General features: G+C 43.4%; 1 protein-coding gene across 1 annotated transcript in view; it reads right to left on the bottom strand.

Annotated features, from left to right (window-relative positions):
* The window catches only part of TRANK1 (tetratricopeptide repeat and ankyrin repeat containing 1), an 84,534-nt gene extending 66,312 nt beyond the window's left edge, over positions 1–18,222 (bottom strand). Inside the window, exons 1-4 of the mRNA XM_075212628.1 lie at positions 18,120–18,222; positions 14,759–14,828; positions 4,399–4,536; positions 1,717–1,843 (exon numbers count right to left, since the gene is read on the bottom strand). Coding sequence (XP_075068729.1) covers positions 1,717–1,843; positions 4,399–4,536; positions 14,759–14,784 — 291 coding nt within the window. The 5' untranslated portion in view covers positions 14,785–14,828; positions 18,120–18,222. The remainder of the gene's footprint in view (positions 1–1,716; positions 1,844–4,398; positions 4,537–14,758; positions 14,829–18,119) is intronic.
* Positions 18,223–19,481: the final 1,259 nt, after the last annotated feature.

The raw sequence follows: 19,481 nt of genomic DNA, 5'->3' as shown, positions 1-19,481 counted from the left end.
GCGCCCATCACTTCCCGATCTTCCCAGACTCACGAGAGATGCCCTGGCGGTATGGGATAAAACTCTTACGGGGGTGTAACACTTGACGCTTCCTACGACCAATCTTTCACTATTTGCTGTGACTAAACTTATCCCTGACCTCCATCTCTCTCTTTGGATTAGTAAAGGTATCGCCTCCCTTAAGGCCCTCTACTCTGACCAGACTCTCCTATCCTTTACACAGCTAAGAGAGTGTTTTAACCTACCCAAGAACGACTTTTACAAGTATTTACAAGTTTGACATTGGCTTTTCCCTCTTCGGTCTCAACACAACAGATTTCATTACAACAACCTTCTCCTCTACTCTATGCTAGATTGACATCGGGTTCCAATAAGGCAGACATCTCTTTTTGGTATAAGCACCTCTCCGATGAGAAAGTTTGAGAAAACTTCTTCCCTCCTTCTGTGGGAAAGAGACATCGGGAATGAGCTGGATTCAACACAATGGGAGTATATTTTCCGCACAACTCATCGTATGTCTCACTGCTTAAACCACAAGAAGATGATGTATATCCTACTTCATAGACTATCTGACCCCGGTTAAACTCCATAAGATCAGGCTATCACACTCCAACTCTTGCTGGCATCACTGTGGACAGCCTGCTGATATCTTTCATATCTTTTGGACGTGCCCTATAATTGGCCCTCTATGGGCCTTAGCCTTTCCATTAATAACGACTGTTACTAAACTCCCTATCCCAGACGTTGCACTCCTGCACATCTTGACTCCCCGGACTTCCATGGGAGACCGTTACCTCATAGGACACATACTCATTGCTACCAAAGCTGCAATTGCTCAGACCTGGAAGACACCTCACATTCCCCCTATCTCCCAAATTATCTCTAAAGTCCAATTGAGCTGTGACATGGAAACTCTAGGAGTTCTTCTGCCATGTCACCACACATGAAGTGGTTTCCGTGGCAGGAATATATCTTGACCCACCCTAGTCCCTGTTCTACGCAAGAAACCCTCTTTCTTTCTCCATAATGTTATGATACAGTCAGATTGGTTGCCTTAGATATGTTTCTTGCTTCTGACTTTGTTTACCCATATTGTAATGCTTGATATTTTATGTGCATTATACCTTCAGCCCCTCCCTACTTTCTTTTTCATTTTTGTACCCTTAACATTTAAAAAAAAAAAATTCAATATAAAATCATTGTTTAAAACAGGAAAAACAAAAACAAAAAACAAAACAAAAAAAAACTTATGTTGAGGTACAGTGCTTGGAACAAGCACGTTACATAACACAATTTCAGTGTATGATGTTATTAAATAATTTGTTTAGGTCTTAATACTCTATAGGCCAAAAACATTTACTCAAAAAAAAAAAAAAAATCCCTTTTATTCACAATTTTTCCTCTAACTAACAGTTGTGAAAAGGCAATTATTGATGAAACTGTCTAACTGGTTGTGGTGGTATTTTTTGCACATAAGAGGATTGTTAAATGACTATCAAATGGTTCAACTTTAAAAAAAAAAAAAAATATAGATGCAGTAATTGTTTTTTTAACCCTAAATATTTTCCCCACCAGTTATTAGAACTGCAGGAAGAGGTGAACGGTATTCTCCAATCATGACCATCTGGGTAAACCTAAATACAAATAGCACTATTCCACTCTTGTCAGCCAACTTCTTGTGAAAACAACATTAAAGTACTGTGGAAAATGTTTCACCTTGACAAAATATGGATCCAGTTGTAAACTCTTCTGTGCAGAAAAAAATGATTCTTGCCATTTTTCAAGTTTGAACAGGGCATTGGCATGGTTGCTCCATAACACTGCCAATTCTTTTATGAAATCTCTGAAAAGATAAACAATTAAACATTATGAAATGTTAATACATATACTTCCATAAAGAGGATTGTCAAGTGACCCATTTGTAAATACGACAACAATTCCTCTTTCGACACACAAAGCCAAAAGCTCATCCTTTTTCATCTGTTCATAATCAGGGACCAGGGGGGGGGCAAGAAACTAGATGTGCAGTATGTCCTTTAAAATTTTGTAAGCCTTGAGCGTAATCTCCAGTCTATTAGGATGCAGACTCTTTCTAGAATCACACACCACTACTTCACTTAAGTTCTTATGATAAAAAGAAACATTTTTATCAATCCCATAAAGCTGCCAACCGGTTTGTCACGAACGCCCAGCCTGTCCAAGATACAGCAATCTGAACACTGACTGTGACTGGCGTTACCTTAGTCACTTCGCAATGAATACATCTTTTCTGCAACAAAGGATTTATCATGGTGTCACCCAAAACCACTTATTAATGTTTCACACTTAAATCACATACACATGTGGCATGAATCTGCCTGGGCTTCATAAGTTCACAAAGAAAATGCTAGATTACATGTATTTTAATCTGAAAAATGTTTCCAAGTTGCACAAATAAGTTTCCGAAATAAAATAGGAAATAAAACCAGTTACTACTTACTAGTTAAGACTTGGTGTGTGAGGGAACACAATTGAGAAAGATAAGACATTTCAGTTTTGATAGACCTCCTCATGAAAATGCACACGTTATTGTCTATGTCGGAAGATTTTAAACCTGTTTCCACATAGCTCTCACCCCCCACCTGTGGAGTTTAGCTGTCAATAAGGACAGATTGATCTTCCAAATGTCACTGTTATGGCCAACGACTACTATCATGAACTTGTAGAACAAGATGGAGAGGTGTTCACCTATAGCAGCCGCCTTTCCTGTAGAGGTCGTCACGCTCACAGATACTTTGATGCCTCCAGGTCTTACACTCAGTAGTACAAGTTTATGAATGTAGCACAGCGGGAGCCAGTAAATGAAGCGTGGTCAGAAAACAAGCCGTGGCCAAGGGTCCGAATCAGATACCATGGTCAGGAACAGGTAAAAGGTCAGGGCTGGCAGCAAACGGGGAAGGTCCAGGAACGAAGCAGTGGTCAGGGCAACAGGCAAAGTCCAGTAAACAAAGCCAGGGGTCATACACGAGCAATCCAAAACAGCAAACAGGTTCAAGGCACAGGAGCAGGTTAGCAAACAGCAACTGAGAACTATAACCGGCAGTGAGGCTAAGCCTTTACTGCCTTAAATAGTGATGTGGCCCAATGTGAATGCAGGGTGCCCTACTGCCAGTAATCAGCCCAGGTGGATTATAATACAGTTTCCCTGTAATGAGTTCAGGAGGCTGAACTCATTACAGACCTGCGTGCACCCGTGCCTGGCCAGCTGTCAAACAGCCGGGCTTGGCGGCATGGAGAACCAAGCCTCCCGGTTGTTGCCCAGACAACTCGGTCGAAGAAGGGAGAAGAGACGCCCACAGTGAACTGCGTCTGTCAGCAGTGGAGCCGCGGCTCATAACAGTCACAGGGCTTTCAAAGTGATCTAGGGATGTCCCGAGATCGGGAATGTTCACAGGACCTCAAATTCTCACCTCTGCTCGTTCTGCTTGACTAGATGGTTTACAAATTTGGGCCTTCAAACTCCTCAGAGATGCCTCTCTCTCCCTGGTCAGGCTAATTTCAACAGATTATTGACATTTGCAGTTCAGACTCATGTCATTTAGCAAAGCACACGTTGAGATTACATTACAAGGTTACATACAATATGCATGGTCATACATGAATTCAACAGAAAATTCAACAGAAAATAACATTGTCATTAGATGCAATACATAAATCGTCACAGGCAAGTTGACATTGTCCTGATTTTGTTTGATAATAGAGAATGACTCTTGTTTAAGCAGGTTTTAAGAAAAGCAAAAATAAAAACTGCGATATTTGGATGTGCACTAATTTCTGCTACTAAATGGAATAATACCATTGCTGGCTTATTTTATGAAAACAGAATCTATTGTACATTTTCTATTAGAACCGTATTAATGCTGAATTATCAAGGAATGATAAAAAGACTCAGTGGAGATGGGCCTGGTTATAAAAACTATAGGGATCGGCCACGCACTCTGCAATATCTGGATCTGTAAATTACAGCATGACCAGCACATTATCCTTCCAACATCATCAGTGTAATGGGTAATTTTGCTCGAAGGAAAATAACTGATCTTAGCCCAATTTATATTTTCACATTTTCAGTGAAATGTAGCCTATATGAAATCACTATAATAAATAGGTGAGGTGTATCTGCTAAATTGATTTCGATAGTGTTACATGATATCAGAGATGACAGAAAAGGATGCAAGAATGAAAATTAGTTTTATATAAAGAAGCAAAAACACAGGACAAGGGTCTGCATCATAACAAAACTAAAAGATGGCATAGTTTTACTGTTTTTTTTGACATATTTTACACATACTAAATATTACATATTAATATAATTTTTGCTTTTATCTTCAAAATACATATATACATGATCTGGACACTTACATGGAGCCTATGTTGAAAGCTTCTGACATGTAGCCTATGGCAAGCTCATATGTTTTAAGAGCCTGTACATAATGCCCAGCTTTGTACAACTCATTTCCTTGCATTTTTAACATGTTTGCCCATGTTCGATGATCCACCCTGTCAAAAAAAGAAAAATAAATATATACAGGGATTTTACACATTGTCGGTGTTTAAAAATATTTAGAATTAGAGCTTTTACATGGCTTCTTACACTATATAAAAATAAAGCTTGTACACAATTGAACATAAGGAGCTAGTTAGGTGTTCTTGCCCACATAAAGCCCAAACTGTCTCTGAAACAACCTAACCCAATGAAAACTTTCCTTGAGAAAAACGGAAATTCTGCAGAGCAAAAAGCAAGACATTTGTGTTGGTCATAAAGATGCAAACCACCTTCAGTTACAAAGGGGTTAAGACAGCAAAAAAAAAAAAAAAAGAGGATGTTATGCTCACGTTAAGTTCATTTCTCTGAGTCCATCTGGGAGACACTGCTTACCATGGTTTTTGTATGAGGGTACTTGGAGTAGGCACTTAAATAGTTAACTTTTCTGCTGACAGGCTATATCCCCTCTGCAACCCCGTGTGAACTTTAGTGTGCAATACAAAAGCCCAAAGGGAGGGAACCACAACACCAAGAGAATAACCACAGAAGAGCAGAAGGAAGGGAAATGTAGGTATGTCACACTCTAAAATAAATGCAAGCTGAGGTTGGTTTTCTGGCTCGCAGCAACCCTCAGGCTCACCAGAAGCTGCCCTAGAACCGCCAGCAACTTCTGGGGCTCTGTGAGGGATGGGAAAGTCCTTCAGCCTGCTCAAGGGACCCTACAGGAAGTAACGAGACTAGGGCCAGCCCCAGGGGGTTTATATCTGAAGACTGTAAACTTTCATGCCCAGCCATCTCTTGAGGAGAGGTCTGATGGGCTAAGGGATTGAATGGAACCCTCTCCCGGTCATATTCCGGCAGATGACTCCTGCTGAAGGAAGCAAAGCGACAGCCTGGCTTCAATTTATTATCATCCTTATCTGAAAATGAAAAAAGAATTGGGGGGGGGGAGTCAGGGAGGAACAACAGCTATGCTGACCCTCTGAATGATCACCCCTCTCCAAGTTGTGGAAGGAAGCCGCTCCAAGAATTCTGACCCACAGCAGGCGTCCCCCTATCCCTGCTGTCACAAAAAGGGGAAGGGTCCAGTCAGGCTGCCGGTTTATCCGGGAGCCTGGGGTCTGGATGTTTGGTAGAGAATAAGGCTCTACCTCTCTGGGAAGGACCTCTGCCCACAGAGGACCTGCCACTAATGGTCTGGGCTCTCACCAATGGACCCCTCCCTGAAGGAAAGGATGAAAAGACCCAAACCTCGGAATCGAAGCCCAAACATTAGGTTAAGGGGTACTCACCGGAAGGAAGATATTTTTACCTCCCGTGGCCCGAGAGATATTATTATCTAATTCTGGACCAAAAAGGGCTGAGCCCGAGTAGGGAAGAGCCTCCAGAGATTTCTTTGACTCTGCATCAGCATCCCTGGACCTGAGCCAGAGGGTCCTACGGGCCACTATTGCGAATGCCGAGATAAATGAGGAAACTGAGGCTACGTTTTGATCATACGGATAACCCAAGGCCTCCTTTAAATATAGAGCCTGGGGAAGAAGATCTGTGTCTTGTAACCCTGCTACCAGCTGGTCAGCCCAGATCTCCATTGCCCAGGGGACCCACGCTGAAGACAGTATAGGTCGTAGTGAGGCGCCTGCGCCAGGAAGATGGATTTAAAAAAAAACAAAAACAAAAAAAAACAACAGCATTGGATGAGTGGTACATGTGTCACTTGCATTGGTTTGCCACAATACCATATCTATTCCTTCCACTGGATGCACTATCTACAACCTTCCACGGAAGAAACAAACACTGATTCATAGCTCCCGCTGCTGATACGGAGGCTTGCCAGGTCAGCACGGGAGAATAGAGGGAGGAGAGATTACCATCAGCTGCGATATTGGCAAGAGTCCCGCGCATGTGCGAACCAACTAAAGAAGCCGCATCTGTTGAACTCTCCAGGCTACATCATGCCACCCCCGGCCACTATCAAGGGAGGTAAAAGAATTTCAACACACAGCTGGCAGCTGAATCACAAGTCCCCCTCATTTCAACTAAGACTTTGGAAGCATTTGTGCATCACATTTGGATATAAAGGTCCATCCTATGTTCATTATCTCCAAAGACTTACTGTAGTCATACGGATTTCATACAGTTAGATTGATAAGCAGGTTGTTTCAACCCTCCATTTAGTCGATTATGCTGTTTCTACTTGTGAGCCGAACCTTTGACAGATTACCACATAAAGCAGGACTTTGTATGCCTATTGGGACATTGCTCTGAGCATCCCTATTTATGTAAGTTTATATCATTGAAATACCTTGCTGTGTACCTGTTATTGATTATTTTATTGCAGTTCTGGCCAGAACCTGCATTTCTGTGTAAAAATAAATACAACACCATTTCGTTCTTAGTGCCAAGGATTTTCTTTGTTGCATTGTCAGATGAGGAAACTGAGGCTGTGTTTTGAGCAGCCTCATACAGGTAACCCAAGGTCTTCTTTAAATGTAGAGCCTGGGGAAGAAGATCTGTGTCTTATAACCCTGCTACCAGCTGGTTAGCCCAGGTATCCATTGCCCGGGGGACCCACGCTAAAAACAGCATAGGCCGTAGTGAGGCGCCTGCCGCCAGAAGGATGGATTTAAAAAAAAACAAAAAAAAAACAGCATTGGATGAGTAGTATGGCCGGTCAGCCTGGCCACTGACACATCCACCTTCGGAGCCTGTTTCTAGCGGGCCGTTTCTAATGCCTGCAGGGGATAAAGGACTGGAAATCTGCGTGGTATAACAAACTTACGATCTGGCTGCTTCCAAGTTGACTCAGCTTACTCTGTAAGTTACACTGATGCCGGAAAACAGACAACATGACATTTCCTGCTTAAAGAGGCCTAAGTCTGACCAAGGTTTCTCTAGATCAAATAGATTCAATATCTGGCGAACTACCAGTACCAGATCCTCAATGCCTGAGGGTGCAATCACATCACCCACCATAGGGGGGGGGGGTCCCGAATCCTCAGGAAGCTCAACTTCCTCCACAGAAGACTCTTCTGAATCAGAAAGTGCGAGGTAAGAATGAGTAGACCTATGACGCTTGCAGCGTCGTGCTTGGGTTCTGGAAGTGTCCCGATTTAACCGGTCCAGGTCTTTAACTAAGGACGTGAACTACGCAGGCTCTTCCTGACAGGTGTTTCTGAAAGAAGCGGTGAATGCCTGACCAACAAGGCTCAGGTTCACTTCCTGCCCTACTTCTGGTGCCAATGGTGCAGCAGACGGGGCTAAAGGAACAGGAGCAGGGGGAAGTACCCCAGTGAACGATGGGATCTCCACCGGATGGGCAAGTATCCGAGTCAGTGCAGATACAGACTGCGCCAATGTGACCGTCCACGCCGGTTCCTCCATCTGCTATGGAGCAGAATCCTGGGCCTGTTCACACCAGGCCACCGCATCACAGTCCGCACAAACAGAAATTGTGATTTATGTGGCACAATGTTTACTCCAAACAGCATACATATATCCACTATAACAATAGTGTGTACAGTGTGAAAAAAATGACAGAAAAAAGGTACTTCGTCCTCCTGTTGGCCAAGAACCAGTTCAAATGATTGGAGAGAAGCCTGTTTCTGATTTGCAGCATTTTCTCCAGTCCCCTGACTGTAGATAAGCGCCTCCAGTGTATTTCCAGGGTTGGAACATACCAACTTGTTGCAATAAACAGGGAGTTCTTTTTCATTCACTCCCTCTCCTCTCAGGCAGCCTGAGCATACAGGCCAAATGCGGGCTTTTGCTAGCTTAACCCTGCTGGCCTCTTATCTATGGCTATAGGTTTTCCAATAGCAGCTGCTCCATTTTTGATCTGAGCCAAGTGCTTCCCTCCAAGCAGCAGGGACTTGGCATTTCCAAAATGGCACCCAGCACACAGAGACGCGGCACTCATTGCCAGAAGGCAGCGCCGGTGTCTGAATGGCCCAGGGTAACAGTAGTCTCCTTACTTGGTGAGGTGACCAGAAACATCCCTGCAGAAGCCTCCTCTTGTCTGTGGCTGCTGCTCTCCGGTATATAAAGCTGAAAAACCTACATAAGCTGTGTATGTGCGGCCTATATCACATACACCTTCTAAAAAGGTAATGTTACGGACTTACCTTATCCCCGCCGCTCCGTCCAGCCGCACTTCCGCATTCAGGACCATGTGACCGCACCCGGAGGCGGTCACATGACCACAACCTAGAGGCGGGGATTTTGAATCCCCTTCTGTATAAAAACCTCACTCTGACACTCGCTGAGTGTCAGAGCAACACTTACCTGTTCCTGGCTCCTGCTCTTCGTGGATTGCAGTGTCTTCCTGTTTCCAGTGTCTCCTGTGTGCTGATCTCTGCCTGTTTGACTTCCCTGGCTCTCTAATCCCTGTGTACCGACCCGGCTTGCTGACCATTCTCCTATTCTTGTGACCCGTGTACCGAACCGGCTTGTTGACTCCGCTACCACCGCTTCACTCCGCTGTACTACATCTTGAGGCGAACCTGGGGACCGCGACCTGCGACTCCTGGCAGCGAAGCCCACCCCGCCTTGCGGCGGTTCTTGGTGAACACCGGGGAGATCGTTAGACTCCGCACCTCAGGTAAGCCAGCGCTAATCAAGATTAGTAATATAGTATCCAGAATCTGTTACAGTTTGCTCTGACCATGGATACCACAGCTAAAGATCTGTTGGAGCATTTAGTAGGAAGGATGGATAAACAAGAAGCTAACCAAGAGCAACTTTTAAAATTCCTCAATAGTCTATCCACTCGCTTGGATGTTGTCCAGAACACCCTAGTGGCTGGTGGATCACCTGGGCCGGCAGTGGCCCCTGTACCTCAGGCAGCAGCAGCAGCTTCTTCCTCGCAGCTACGGTTACCTAACCCACCTAAGTTCGATGGAGACCCTAAAAATTGCAGAGGATTTTTAAATCAATGCTCCATACAATTCGAGCTTCTACCTGGGAACTTCCCCTCCGGAAAAACGAAAGTGGCCTATGTGATTTCGTTATTGTCCGGTCAAGCTTTAGCATGGGCTTCCCCCTTATGGGAGAGGGACGACCCCATTCTACAGAACTTCAACCTCTTCTTGTCCACCTTCAAGAAAATATTTGATGAGCCAGGAAGGGTGTCCAATGCCGCTTCCGGCTTACTACGACTCCGCCAGGGAAACCAGTCTGTGGGGCAGTATGCGGTCCACTTCAGAACCATGGCCTCTGAACTTCGCTGGAATGATGAGGCTCTAGTAGCTACATTCTGGCAGGGCCTTTCAGACCGAATCAAAGACGAGTTGGTATCCCAGGAACTCCCTACGTCTCTGGACGACATTATCTCCCTCTGTGTCAAAGTTGATTTGCGTTTCAAGGAACGTAATTCCGAGAAGGAACAGTCGCGGCGTAGCATGATTCGCTTGGCCCCCAACTTCCAAACCCCTGTTCTTCCCCCTGAAGAGCCCATGCAACTTGGGAGGACCCGCCTATCAGCCGAAGAGAGGGAGAGGAGATTTCGGAACAAGTTGTGTTTATATTGTGGAGAGAGTGGCCATCTTCTGAGTTCTTGTCCCAAACGCTCGGGAAACGACAGGGCCTAACGAGTTCTGGAGCTGTGTCGTTGGGCCTCTTTTCTCAGTGTCAGTCAGTTCCCAATAGTAATGATTGCCTGTCTATTCCCATTTCCCTTCAGTTAGGACAAAAGACCTTCCCGCAGTCGGCTCTTCTAGATTCCGGAGCCGCAGGAAATTTCATTTCTGCCACAGTAGTTAAACAATTCGCTATTCCCACACAAGCCTTGGAACAACCCATCTCTCTGATGGCCATTGATGGGGGAAGAATCCCTGAGGGGTCCATCTTGGTACGCACTATTCCTCTTCTACTTCAGATAGGAGCACTTCATCGGGAGAAGATTTCTTTTCTAGTAATACAGAGATCTACCAACCCAGTCATCCTAGGACTTCCTTGGTTTCGTGCCCACTCTCCCACCTTGGACTGGAAATCTGGTCACATATTGTCCTGGGGACAGTCCTGCTTCTCTCGCTGCCTACAGAGAGTGGTTCCCCCGAATAGTCCCAGACGTACCCGAGAATTTCCTGTGACTCTCCTGCCTGAGCCATATCAAACCTTCTCTGATGTTTTCTGTCAACAAGAGGCCACTAGACTTCCTCCTCACAGAATCTGGGACTGTGGCATTGATCTGATACCTGGTAAACCCATTCCCAGGGGCCGTGTTTACCCCCTTTCCCTCCCGGAATCTAAGGCTATGGAGGAGTACATCCAAGAAAATCTAAACAGGGGCTTCATCCGCAAGTCTGCCTCCCCAGCTGGGGCTGGCTTCTTCTTCGTAAAAAAGAAAGATGGGGGCCTCCGCCCTTGCATTGATTACAGAGGCCTGAATGCCATTACCGTTAAAAATCGGTATCCACTGCCACTGATTTCTGAACTATTTGACCGGATCAAGGGTGCCACCATCTTTTCTAAACTTGACCTCAGAGGAGCGTATAACCTTATACGCATTAAGGAGGGGGATGAATGGAAGACGGCGTTTAACACCCGAGACGGCCACTTTGAATATCTGGTCATGCCCTTCGGGCTATGCAATGCCCCAGCCATATTTCAGAGCTTTATGAATGAGCTGTTTCAAGACCTCTTGTACCAATCTGTAGTCATCTACTTGGACGACATTCTCATCTTTTCTCAAGATCTAGCATCTCATTGTACTCATGTATTGGAGGTCCTCTCTCGTATCCGAAAAAATCAGTTATTTTGCAAATTGGAGAAATGCACCTTCGAGCAGAGACAAATTCCCTTCCTGGGATATATTATTTCGGGCACCGGTCTACAGATGGATCCCACAAAATTGAAAGCCATACTTGACTGGCCCCAACCTTCAGGCCTTAAAGCCACTCAACGCTTCCTAGGATTCTCCAACTATTATCGTCAATTTATCAAGGGGTACTCCTCTCTCGTGGCTCCCATCACAGCATTGACCCGCAAATCTGCTGATGCTGGTATTTGGTCCTCTGAGGCTATCCAAGCCTTTATATTATTAAAGTCTCTCTTTTCATCCGCACCCATTCTTCAACAGCCAGATTGTTCTCGTCCCTTTGTCTTGGAGGTAGATGCCTCTTCTGTTGGCACAGGAGCCGTACTATCACAGCGAGGTTCTTCTGGAAAACTTCATCCCTGCGGATTCTTTTCCCGTCGCTTTTTACCTGCTGAGAGGAACTATGGGATTGGCGACAAAGAGCTCCTGGCCATCAAATTGGCTCTCTCCGAATGGAGACATTTACTAGAAGGAGCACAATTCCCTATCACCATATATACCGACCATAAGAATTTGCTTTACTTACGCACTGCCCGATGTCTAAATCCTCGACAAGCAAGGTGGTCCTTATTCTTCTCACGCTTTGATTTCAACATCACTTTTCACTCAGGATCTAAGAACACGAAGGCAGACGCCTTATCTCGCTCTTTTGATCCAGCTGACATGGAATCCTCGGAAGATAAGAAATTCATTGTAAATCCATGTCAAGTATTGGCAGCTACACACCTGAAAAAGGGCTGTCCTCCAGGCAAAACATTCATCTTGCCACATCTACGCACCCGGCTCCTTCACTGGGCTCATCACTCACTCTTCTCTGGGCATGCCGGCATTCGCAAGACCTGGGACTTATTGTCCCGAAGCTACTGGTGGCCTTCCTTGCTGGAGGATGTGAAGAGATTTGTTGCTGCTTGTTCCAAATGTGCTCAACACAAGACCTCTAGGAAGAAGCCTTATGGATGCTTGCTCCCATTACCCATTCCTGATTACCCTTGGTCACAGATCTCCATGGATTTTATCACGGACCTTCCCCCTTCCAAATCCTGTACTGTAGTGCTTGTGGTCACGGATCGCTTCTCTAAAACAGCTCACTTTATTGCTCTCAAAGGCCTTCCTTCTTCCTCCTCCTTAGCCGATATTTTTATTAAAGAAATATTTCGCCTCCATGGCTGTCCTCAACATATTGTCTCCGATAGGGGATCACAATTCATATCAAAATTTTGGCGGTCTTTTTGCAATAAATCCGGGATTAAGCTTGACTTCTCTTCCGCATATCATCCCCAGTCCAATGGGGCTACTGAGAGAACCAACCAAGAATTAGAGAAGTTTCTAAGAATATTCATCTCTAGTAACCAAGACAACTGGGTGGACCTTCTCCCTTGGGCCGAGTTCGCCCATAACAACCATTTTCATGAGGCCATCTCTAACTCCCCCTTTTTTGTTCTGTATGGCTGCCATCCTAGACTACCCACCTTCTCTCAAGTCTCATCTTCTGAAGTTCCAGCAGTGGACTCTCTGGTTCGTAACTTCTCTGATATTTGGGAACAAACCAAGACAAACTTAAAACAAGCAACTACTCGTTCCAAAAAATTCTACGATAAAAGGAGAAGAATGACTCCAAGTTTTGCAGTTGGTGACAGGGTATGGCTATCCACCCAGAACATTCGTTTAAAGGTTCCCAGTAAAAAATTTGCTCCCAAGTTTATTGGCCCATTTGCTATATCTGAGATTATTAATCCCGTAGCCTTTAGATTGAGTCTGCCTCCCTCCTTACGCATACCCAATGTCTTCCATGTCTCCTTGTTAAAACCGATGGTAACCAACAGATTCTCCACCTCATCCAGAACTCCTCCTCCTGCTGTGGATCGGGATCAAGTTGAATACGAGATTAAAACTATCCTAGATTCTCGTAAAGTTCAAGGTGCCATACAGTTCTTGGTGGATTGGAAGGGTTACGGCCCTGAGGAGCGCTCATGGGTAAGAGCCATTGACCTACATGCTCCCCGTCTAGTCTACTTAAATCCTTCCATAAAAAATTTCCTTTGAAACCCTATTAGGTGTTCGGAGTCCACCTTTATGGCAGGGGGTACTGTTACGGACTTACCTTATCCCCGCCGCTCCGTCCAGCCGCACTTCCGCATTCAGGACCATGTGACCGCACCCGGAGGCGGTCACATGACCACAACCTAGAGGCGGGGATTTTGAATCCCCTTCTGTATAAAAACCTCACTCTGACACTCGCTGAGTGTCAGAGCAACACTTACCTGTTCCTGGCTCCTGCTCTTCGTGGATTGCAGTGTCTTCCTGTTTCCAGTGTCTCCTGTGTGCTGATCTCTGCCTGTTTGACTTCCCTGGCTCTCTAATCCCTGTGTACCGACCCGGCTTGCTGACCATTCTCCTATTCTTGTGACCCGTGTACCGAACCTGGCTTGTTGACTCCGAGTTGCCTTCTGATTCTGCCTGACTCCAGTCCTGTGTACCGAACCGGCTTGTTGACTCCGCTACCACCGCTTCACTCCGCTGTACTACATCTTGAGGCGAACCTGGGGACCGCGACCTGCGACTCCTGGCAGCGAAGCCCACCCCGCCTTGCGGCGGTTCTTGGTGAACACCGGGGAGATCGTTAGACTCCGCACCTCAGGTAAGCCAGCGCTAATCAAGATTAGTAATATAGTATCCAGAATCTGTTACAGGTAATAAGGAATATTTAAAAAGGAAATGGCTGCAACACAGCACACCAATGGTCCTAATCCTCTGGCACTCAAACATACACTGAAGGGGTTGCAGATGGGATATAGCCTATCGGCAGGAAAGTTAACTATTTGAGTGCCTACTCCAAGTTCCCTCATACAACCCCTTGGTAAGCAGGGTCCCCCAGGTGGAGGCAAGAGAAAAGACAAATTAATCAAGAGTACCATTATGCTCTTAGCAGCAAAATTATTATCATCATTTTTAGAATGTCCTAAACTGTATAGGGGAAATAACAGATCCTGATTGATGCACGTCTACTTAAATATGGATCAGGGATAATTCTTGCCGTTTACAGAAGTTTCATGGATTCTGTTGAGCCTAAAGCAAGTCTAAAGCACTGTTTCTTATCACTCTATTAGGTCTATTTATCAAAGAGTAAAAATCCCCATGACTGGAAAAAAACAGGTGTTCTAAAAAAAAGGGCATAAGGCAACAGAGGCTGACATGAAGACGGGAGGTAATTGTATGCAATTGCATGCAAATACACCACTCAGTAGAGGACATTTCTGGGAACAACAGTTACATGGCAGTCAATGGAATCAATGCCTCATTGATACCTCCCTCAAACACTGACAGGTCTACGTAAAAAAAGGTGGAAATTATTCAGCGGTCATACAGTAAAAGTGATTTTGGAAATGCTAGATGTTCGTAAACAAATTAGGATGCCTTACCCAACTTGGCCATTTTTGGAGTTCATTGTTGCCAGAAAAGAAGATTCTGCGACAGACTATGAAGTATGTGCTGAAATAACCAAACATTACACATAATTAGTATGCACAAAACAAACAAACAAACAATCTTATCTGCTAAAATCTCTCTCCAAGAGGGAGACCAAATGCACCCAATATTCCCCACATTTATAAGAATGTGGGACACGGCTGGAGACTGTGGGCCTGGTGCAGTGTCGGACTGGGGCATGAAGGGCCCACCGGGGGACTGCAACGCTAGGGGCCCACCAGAGGGGGTGTGGCCAGCCATTATAGAGGCGAGACCAGACACTAAAGGGAGAGTGGTCAGCCCACGAAGGACAGCTAGCACCATAGTGTAGTATATAAAGAATGTAGTGTGCTCATCCTTCTCTTTTAAAATGACAGGCTGACTGCGCACTTAGTTACTAACCTGCTCATGCTCCTCTGGGCGGTTGGATATCCGGAACTCCTACTCTCATCTGCCCTGCTCAAAGTGAAAAACACACTACCGCGCAAGTTCAGAGAGCCCAGACGCGACTCTCTGCACCTGTGTGGTAGTGTGTTTAACGGGAGTGTTTGTCAAAAACGGGGAGGGGGGGGAGGAGTTCCGCTCTACCTCTACTGTTGCAAGAGCCGCATTAACACAGGTTATCCCTCTCTACGAACTAATAATATACTGAAAGTTAAGCGCTCATTGACTTATGTATTATTCCAAGTGTAATGCTAATAATAAAATTTGTATTCTTTTATCTTGAATACAATTCGTATTTTTCTATATCTTGTATTAGGTTGTGAGCAAGAGGCTCGGTTCAATTAGTGGGATAACATTTAATGTTAGTTTTATCACAATTTATTGAATCCTGGTTAAAATACATAAAAATACATTAATATAGACAAATAAAATACTCCAATTAAACTACAGTATTTATATTATGAGGCATTGATTTCTATATACATACATATGGTATGGCATCAATTGAACATACATAAAAAATCAGACAAACCTAGGTATATAGACCTGGACTAGTCTAGCTACTGGGAGGCAAATGGCAGTGGGTATAAATGCTGCATTGATCCAGATATATCACAGTCACTGATATCTCAATAAAATAATGTTCATAGCATACAAGTTTAGTAGATGGTAATTGGTATTTCTTTAAGTCTCTGCTAGTGCAATATAAATATTCAGATCACTGTCCACATATATCACATGGTTATTGCTGCGATGCTTTCAAATTTAACTTTGTTTACTTGAAGTTTCGATGTATATAGAGATGGTGGCCGGGTACCCAGTGTGCTGAAATCAGAGGATGTTTCTCGTGGTCTGTGCTTGTTACTGTTGGAGAGGAAGGTGCCTACGTTCCACTGTGGAACGCATCTGTCCCTTCCTGTTCTCGCGTATGTCCAAATGATGAATTGTATGCAAGTCGGGAGTCAGCTGTTTTCTTAGCTCCTCCCTAACAACGGAGGGGGCGTGGCTATAATGTGGCAGGGCCTACCGGTGGATAGTCCTGCTGCCCTGCAGGCCAGTCCGAGCCTGGCCTGGTGTATAAATTAACTAATCAACACAATGCATTTCTAAAAGTTGTATCACTCTGTATGACTTGTTAGAGAAGCACATCCCTTCTAACTTCACAACCTAATGTAGAGAAGTGAAAAAAATATATGTAATAATTTATTACAATGTGCTTATCATCCACCAAGTCTGTGCTGGACTTGGGCATGCGTTTTTTCATAAGTTTTCTCCATTCTCAGTTCTAAATATAGCTGCATAAAGTTGTAAATTGTCACAAACTTTGGCTTCTGGCAGACCAGGCACAAATGTGGATACAAAACATGCAAATAACATTGAGAATGTGTCACTGATATTCTGCCATGTTATTTGCAATTTGTTTGAAGAAAAATGTGGCCCATTTTAGAATGAATGCACCCATAAAGGATGCTGCTGGAAAAAAAACTACAGACTAACATATTGTATATGTGTGTGTGTATTTTCTGTGCTTAAACAGCACAAAAATCCTTATGATTAAAGTGTTTGTGTGTCCCCCTCTCAGATTGCACGTGATTTCCAGAGAGGTTACATATAATATGGTTGTAAAAGGGAGATGCGATTTGCTGCATATACCATGCAATACAGGAACATAAATGGGTCCAAAGAATAAAAATACATATGACATACTTCAGCAGACAGTCATAAACAAAGAGCAGATTGTATGGCACAAATCACTAGTGTAGTCCTAGTCTGATTAAAACGCAGACCTTCAATGTGGAAGAGCAGGAGCAGAAATGGGCGAGAATGGCATCTATGCATTAGTTGCGATCCGCAATAGCTTTATCATTTCCTATAATTCAGTCAGTACTTCCAATACAATTTATTGCAATAAACTATTAGAAGATTCCCACCAAAAATATAAGCCAAACACTTGCCACTATAGTTCTCAAAATATAAATGATATATACAGGTCCATTTTCTTATAGTATAAGCAAATATACCATGGTCTTATCTGTGTGGAGTTTGTATGTTCTCCCCGTTTGCGTGGGTTTCCTCCGGGTGCTCCAGTTTCCTCCCACACACTCCAAAAACATACAAGTAGGTTAATTGGTTCCTATCAAAATTGACCCTAGTCTGTCTGTGTGTGTGTGTGTGTGTGTGTGTGTGTGTTAGGAAATTTAGACTGTAATCTCCAATGGGGCAGGGACTGATGTGAGTGAGTTCTCTGAACAGCGCTGCGGAATTAGTGGCGCTATATAAATAAATGGTGATGATGATGATGATACCTGTACATATACATTTTCTGACAAGCATTTGCTTTGCGTCGATATTGATACTGCCGACAGTATTCAGGAAAATAATCTCTAGGCACAATAAAATTACATTCTATGTGAAAGCTCAATGAATACAAATATAAGCCAGAACCTTGCCACAAAAGGCAGTCACTATACTGTAGATTAGGTTTGAGACAAACTATAAATGTAAGTTCTTCAATGTCTGTGTAAGAGCCCTTAAGGTTCAACAGAATAACAGAGTGAATAAGACCACTAAATGAAAAACAAATAAAACAGCAACGACTTACTTGTTTGTGAAAATAAAACACACACTCAGTGGCTGTATTATCAATTTATCAAACATAGGTCTCCTTTAAAGTATAAAATATTGGAAACAGTACACTAGAGCATGGTTTAGAATGTTTCTGTGCAGTACTCACACAAAATTATGTGGAATGATCACAATTATATCCCATTTTATAAATATAACAAAGAAAATTGAAAAAATAAAAAAAAATACAAGATCATGAACTAAATTTTCAAACAGCAGCTTAGTTAGGGTTATGCAGGACAGTACCTTCCACAGAGTAACAAAGAGATCCAAGATCACAGCAGCAGCTCTAATGTTTACCATCCAGCTGTAATGTAATCAATACAATTTCCTTACTTCCAAATCTCTTAAAAACCCTCAGTTCAGGATCAGCCTTGTGATGTCAAAGGAGGGAATTTGCATTTAAGTTTCAGTTTCGATTCCTCACAAACACTACTGTTCAGCTTTGCCTGCTAATGATACTGCCATGTGTACAGTCACATGATTAAAGTAAACATGTAACCTTATTATACTCAGGCAGGAAAAATTAAATTGATCAATATTTTCATTAAGAAAAAAAATCTATTTTTTCTTGCAGCATCCATAACTTTCATAAATCTAAGAATATTCAGCAATGTAAATGTCAACAGAATAAGATCTGATACACCCGTTGAAACCAAAAATCAAGGTATTCACATTAGTTTAATTTACCACTGTATAGCACTGCATATTTCATTTGCAGTAGATTCGAAAAAAAATGGGTAGCCTTGTAGGTTGTGAAATTAAATAAATTAACAAATACCTAATGCTGGGTACACACTTCAACTTTTTCACTCAATTATCGGGCTGATTACACGAGAAGCGACCATTCAGTCCGATATAGTGTGTATGCTCAAACAATCATATTTTCTCGTTCCAAAGCATACCGTATTGTTTGATTTTATAAATGGACTATCTATAAATATCTATAAACGATGGAACGATGTTGTGCCAATTCTGCAGTGTGTATGTACTCCCATCTGTCCTGCAATCTTCGGAAAGTTCCTTCAAAAGCGACGCCTTTCTGAGCATTTATATTTAAATTTATGATGTTGTCTCTTGCGTCTCCCACGTGGCGAGTTGTCTAAATGTAAAGCACATGGAAATAGTTATCTTTTAATAGCTAATCAATAATAAACCTTTTTTACTTGCTCCATATGTTATTTGTGTGTTCAGTTCACAAGTGTACAGTTGTGAACAGAGTACACTACAAACAAAGCAGGACTAAGCAATGAATGGCGATGATGGTATTTTCTCTTTGTGGATGTATGTTTGTGAATATTGCTGCAGGCACAGCATAAATCTGTAGAGTGTGTACGGAGTCATGATACTTTGAGCAGATGGTTATGACAGACGAAAATCACAGATCTGACGAAAAAGCATGTAAAATGTCTATAGTGTGTATGCATGAATCGGCATGTTGACCAGGACTTTCAGTAATTGGTAAAATCATTAACGATATCGCATTGGGAGAAATTTTCTGTAGTCTGTACCCAGCTTAACTCCAACTCTGCAGTTTGAGGGTGTCAGAACTCGGATACAATGCTCTAGATAAGATTATAAGGCATGTGGTTCGCTTTCAAAACAGGC

The sequence above is a fragment of the Mixophyes fleayi genome, chromosome 5 (genome assembly GCF_038048845.1).
Source record: "Mixophyes fleayi isolate aMixFle1 chromosome 5, aMixFle1.hap1, whole genome shotgun sequence".
In the NCBI taxonomy this organism is placed as follows: domain Eukaryota; kingdom Metazoa; phylum Chordata; class Amphibia; order Anura; family Limnodynastidae; genus Mixophyes; species Mixophyes fleayi.
Note: the sequence above shows the minus strand (reverse complement) of the source record. Positions and strands in the feature narration are given on the sequence as shown.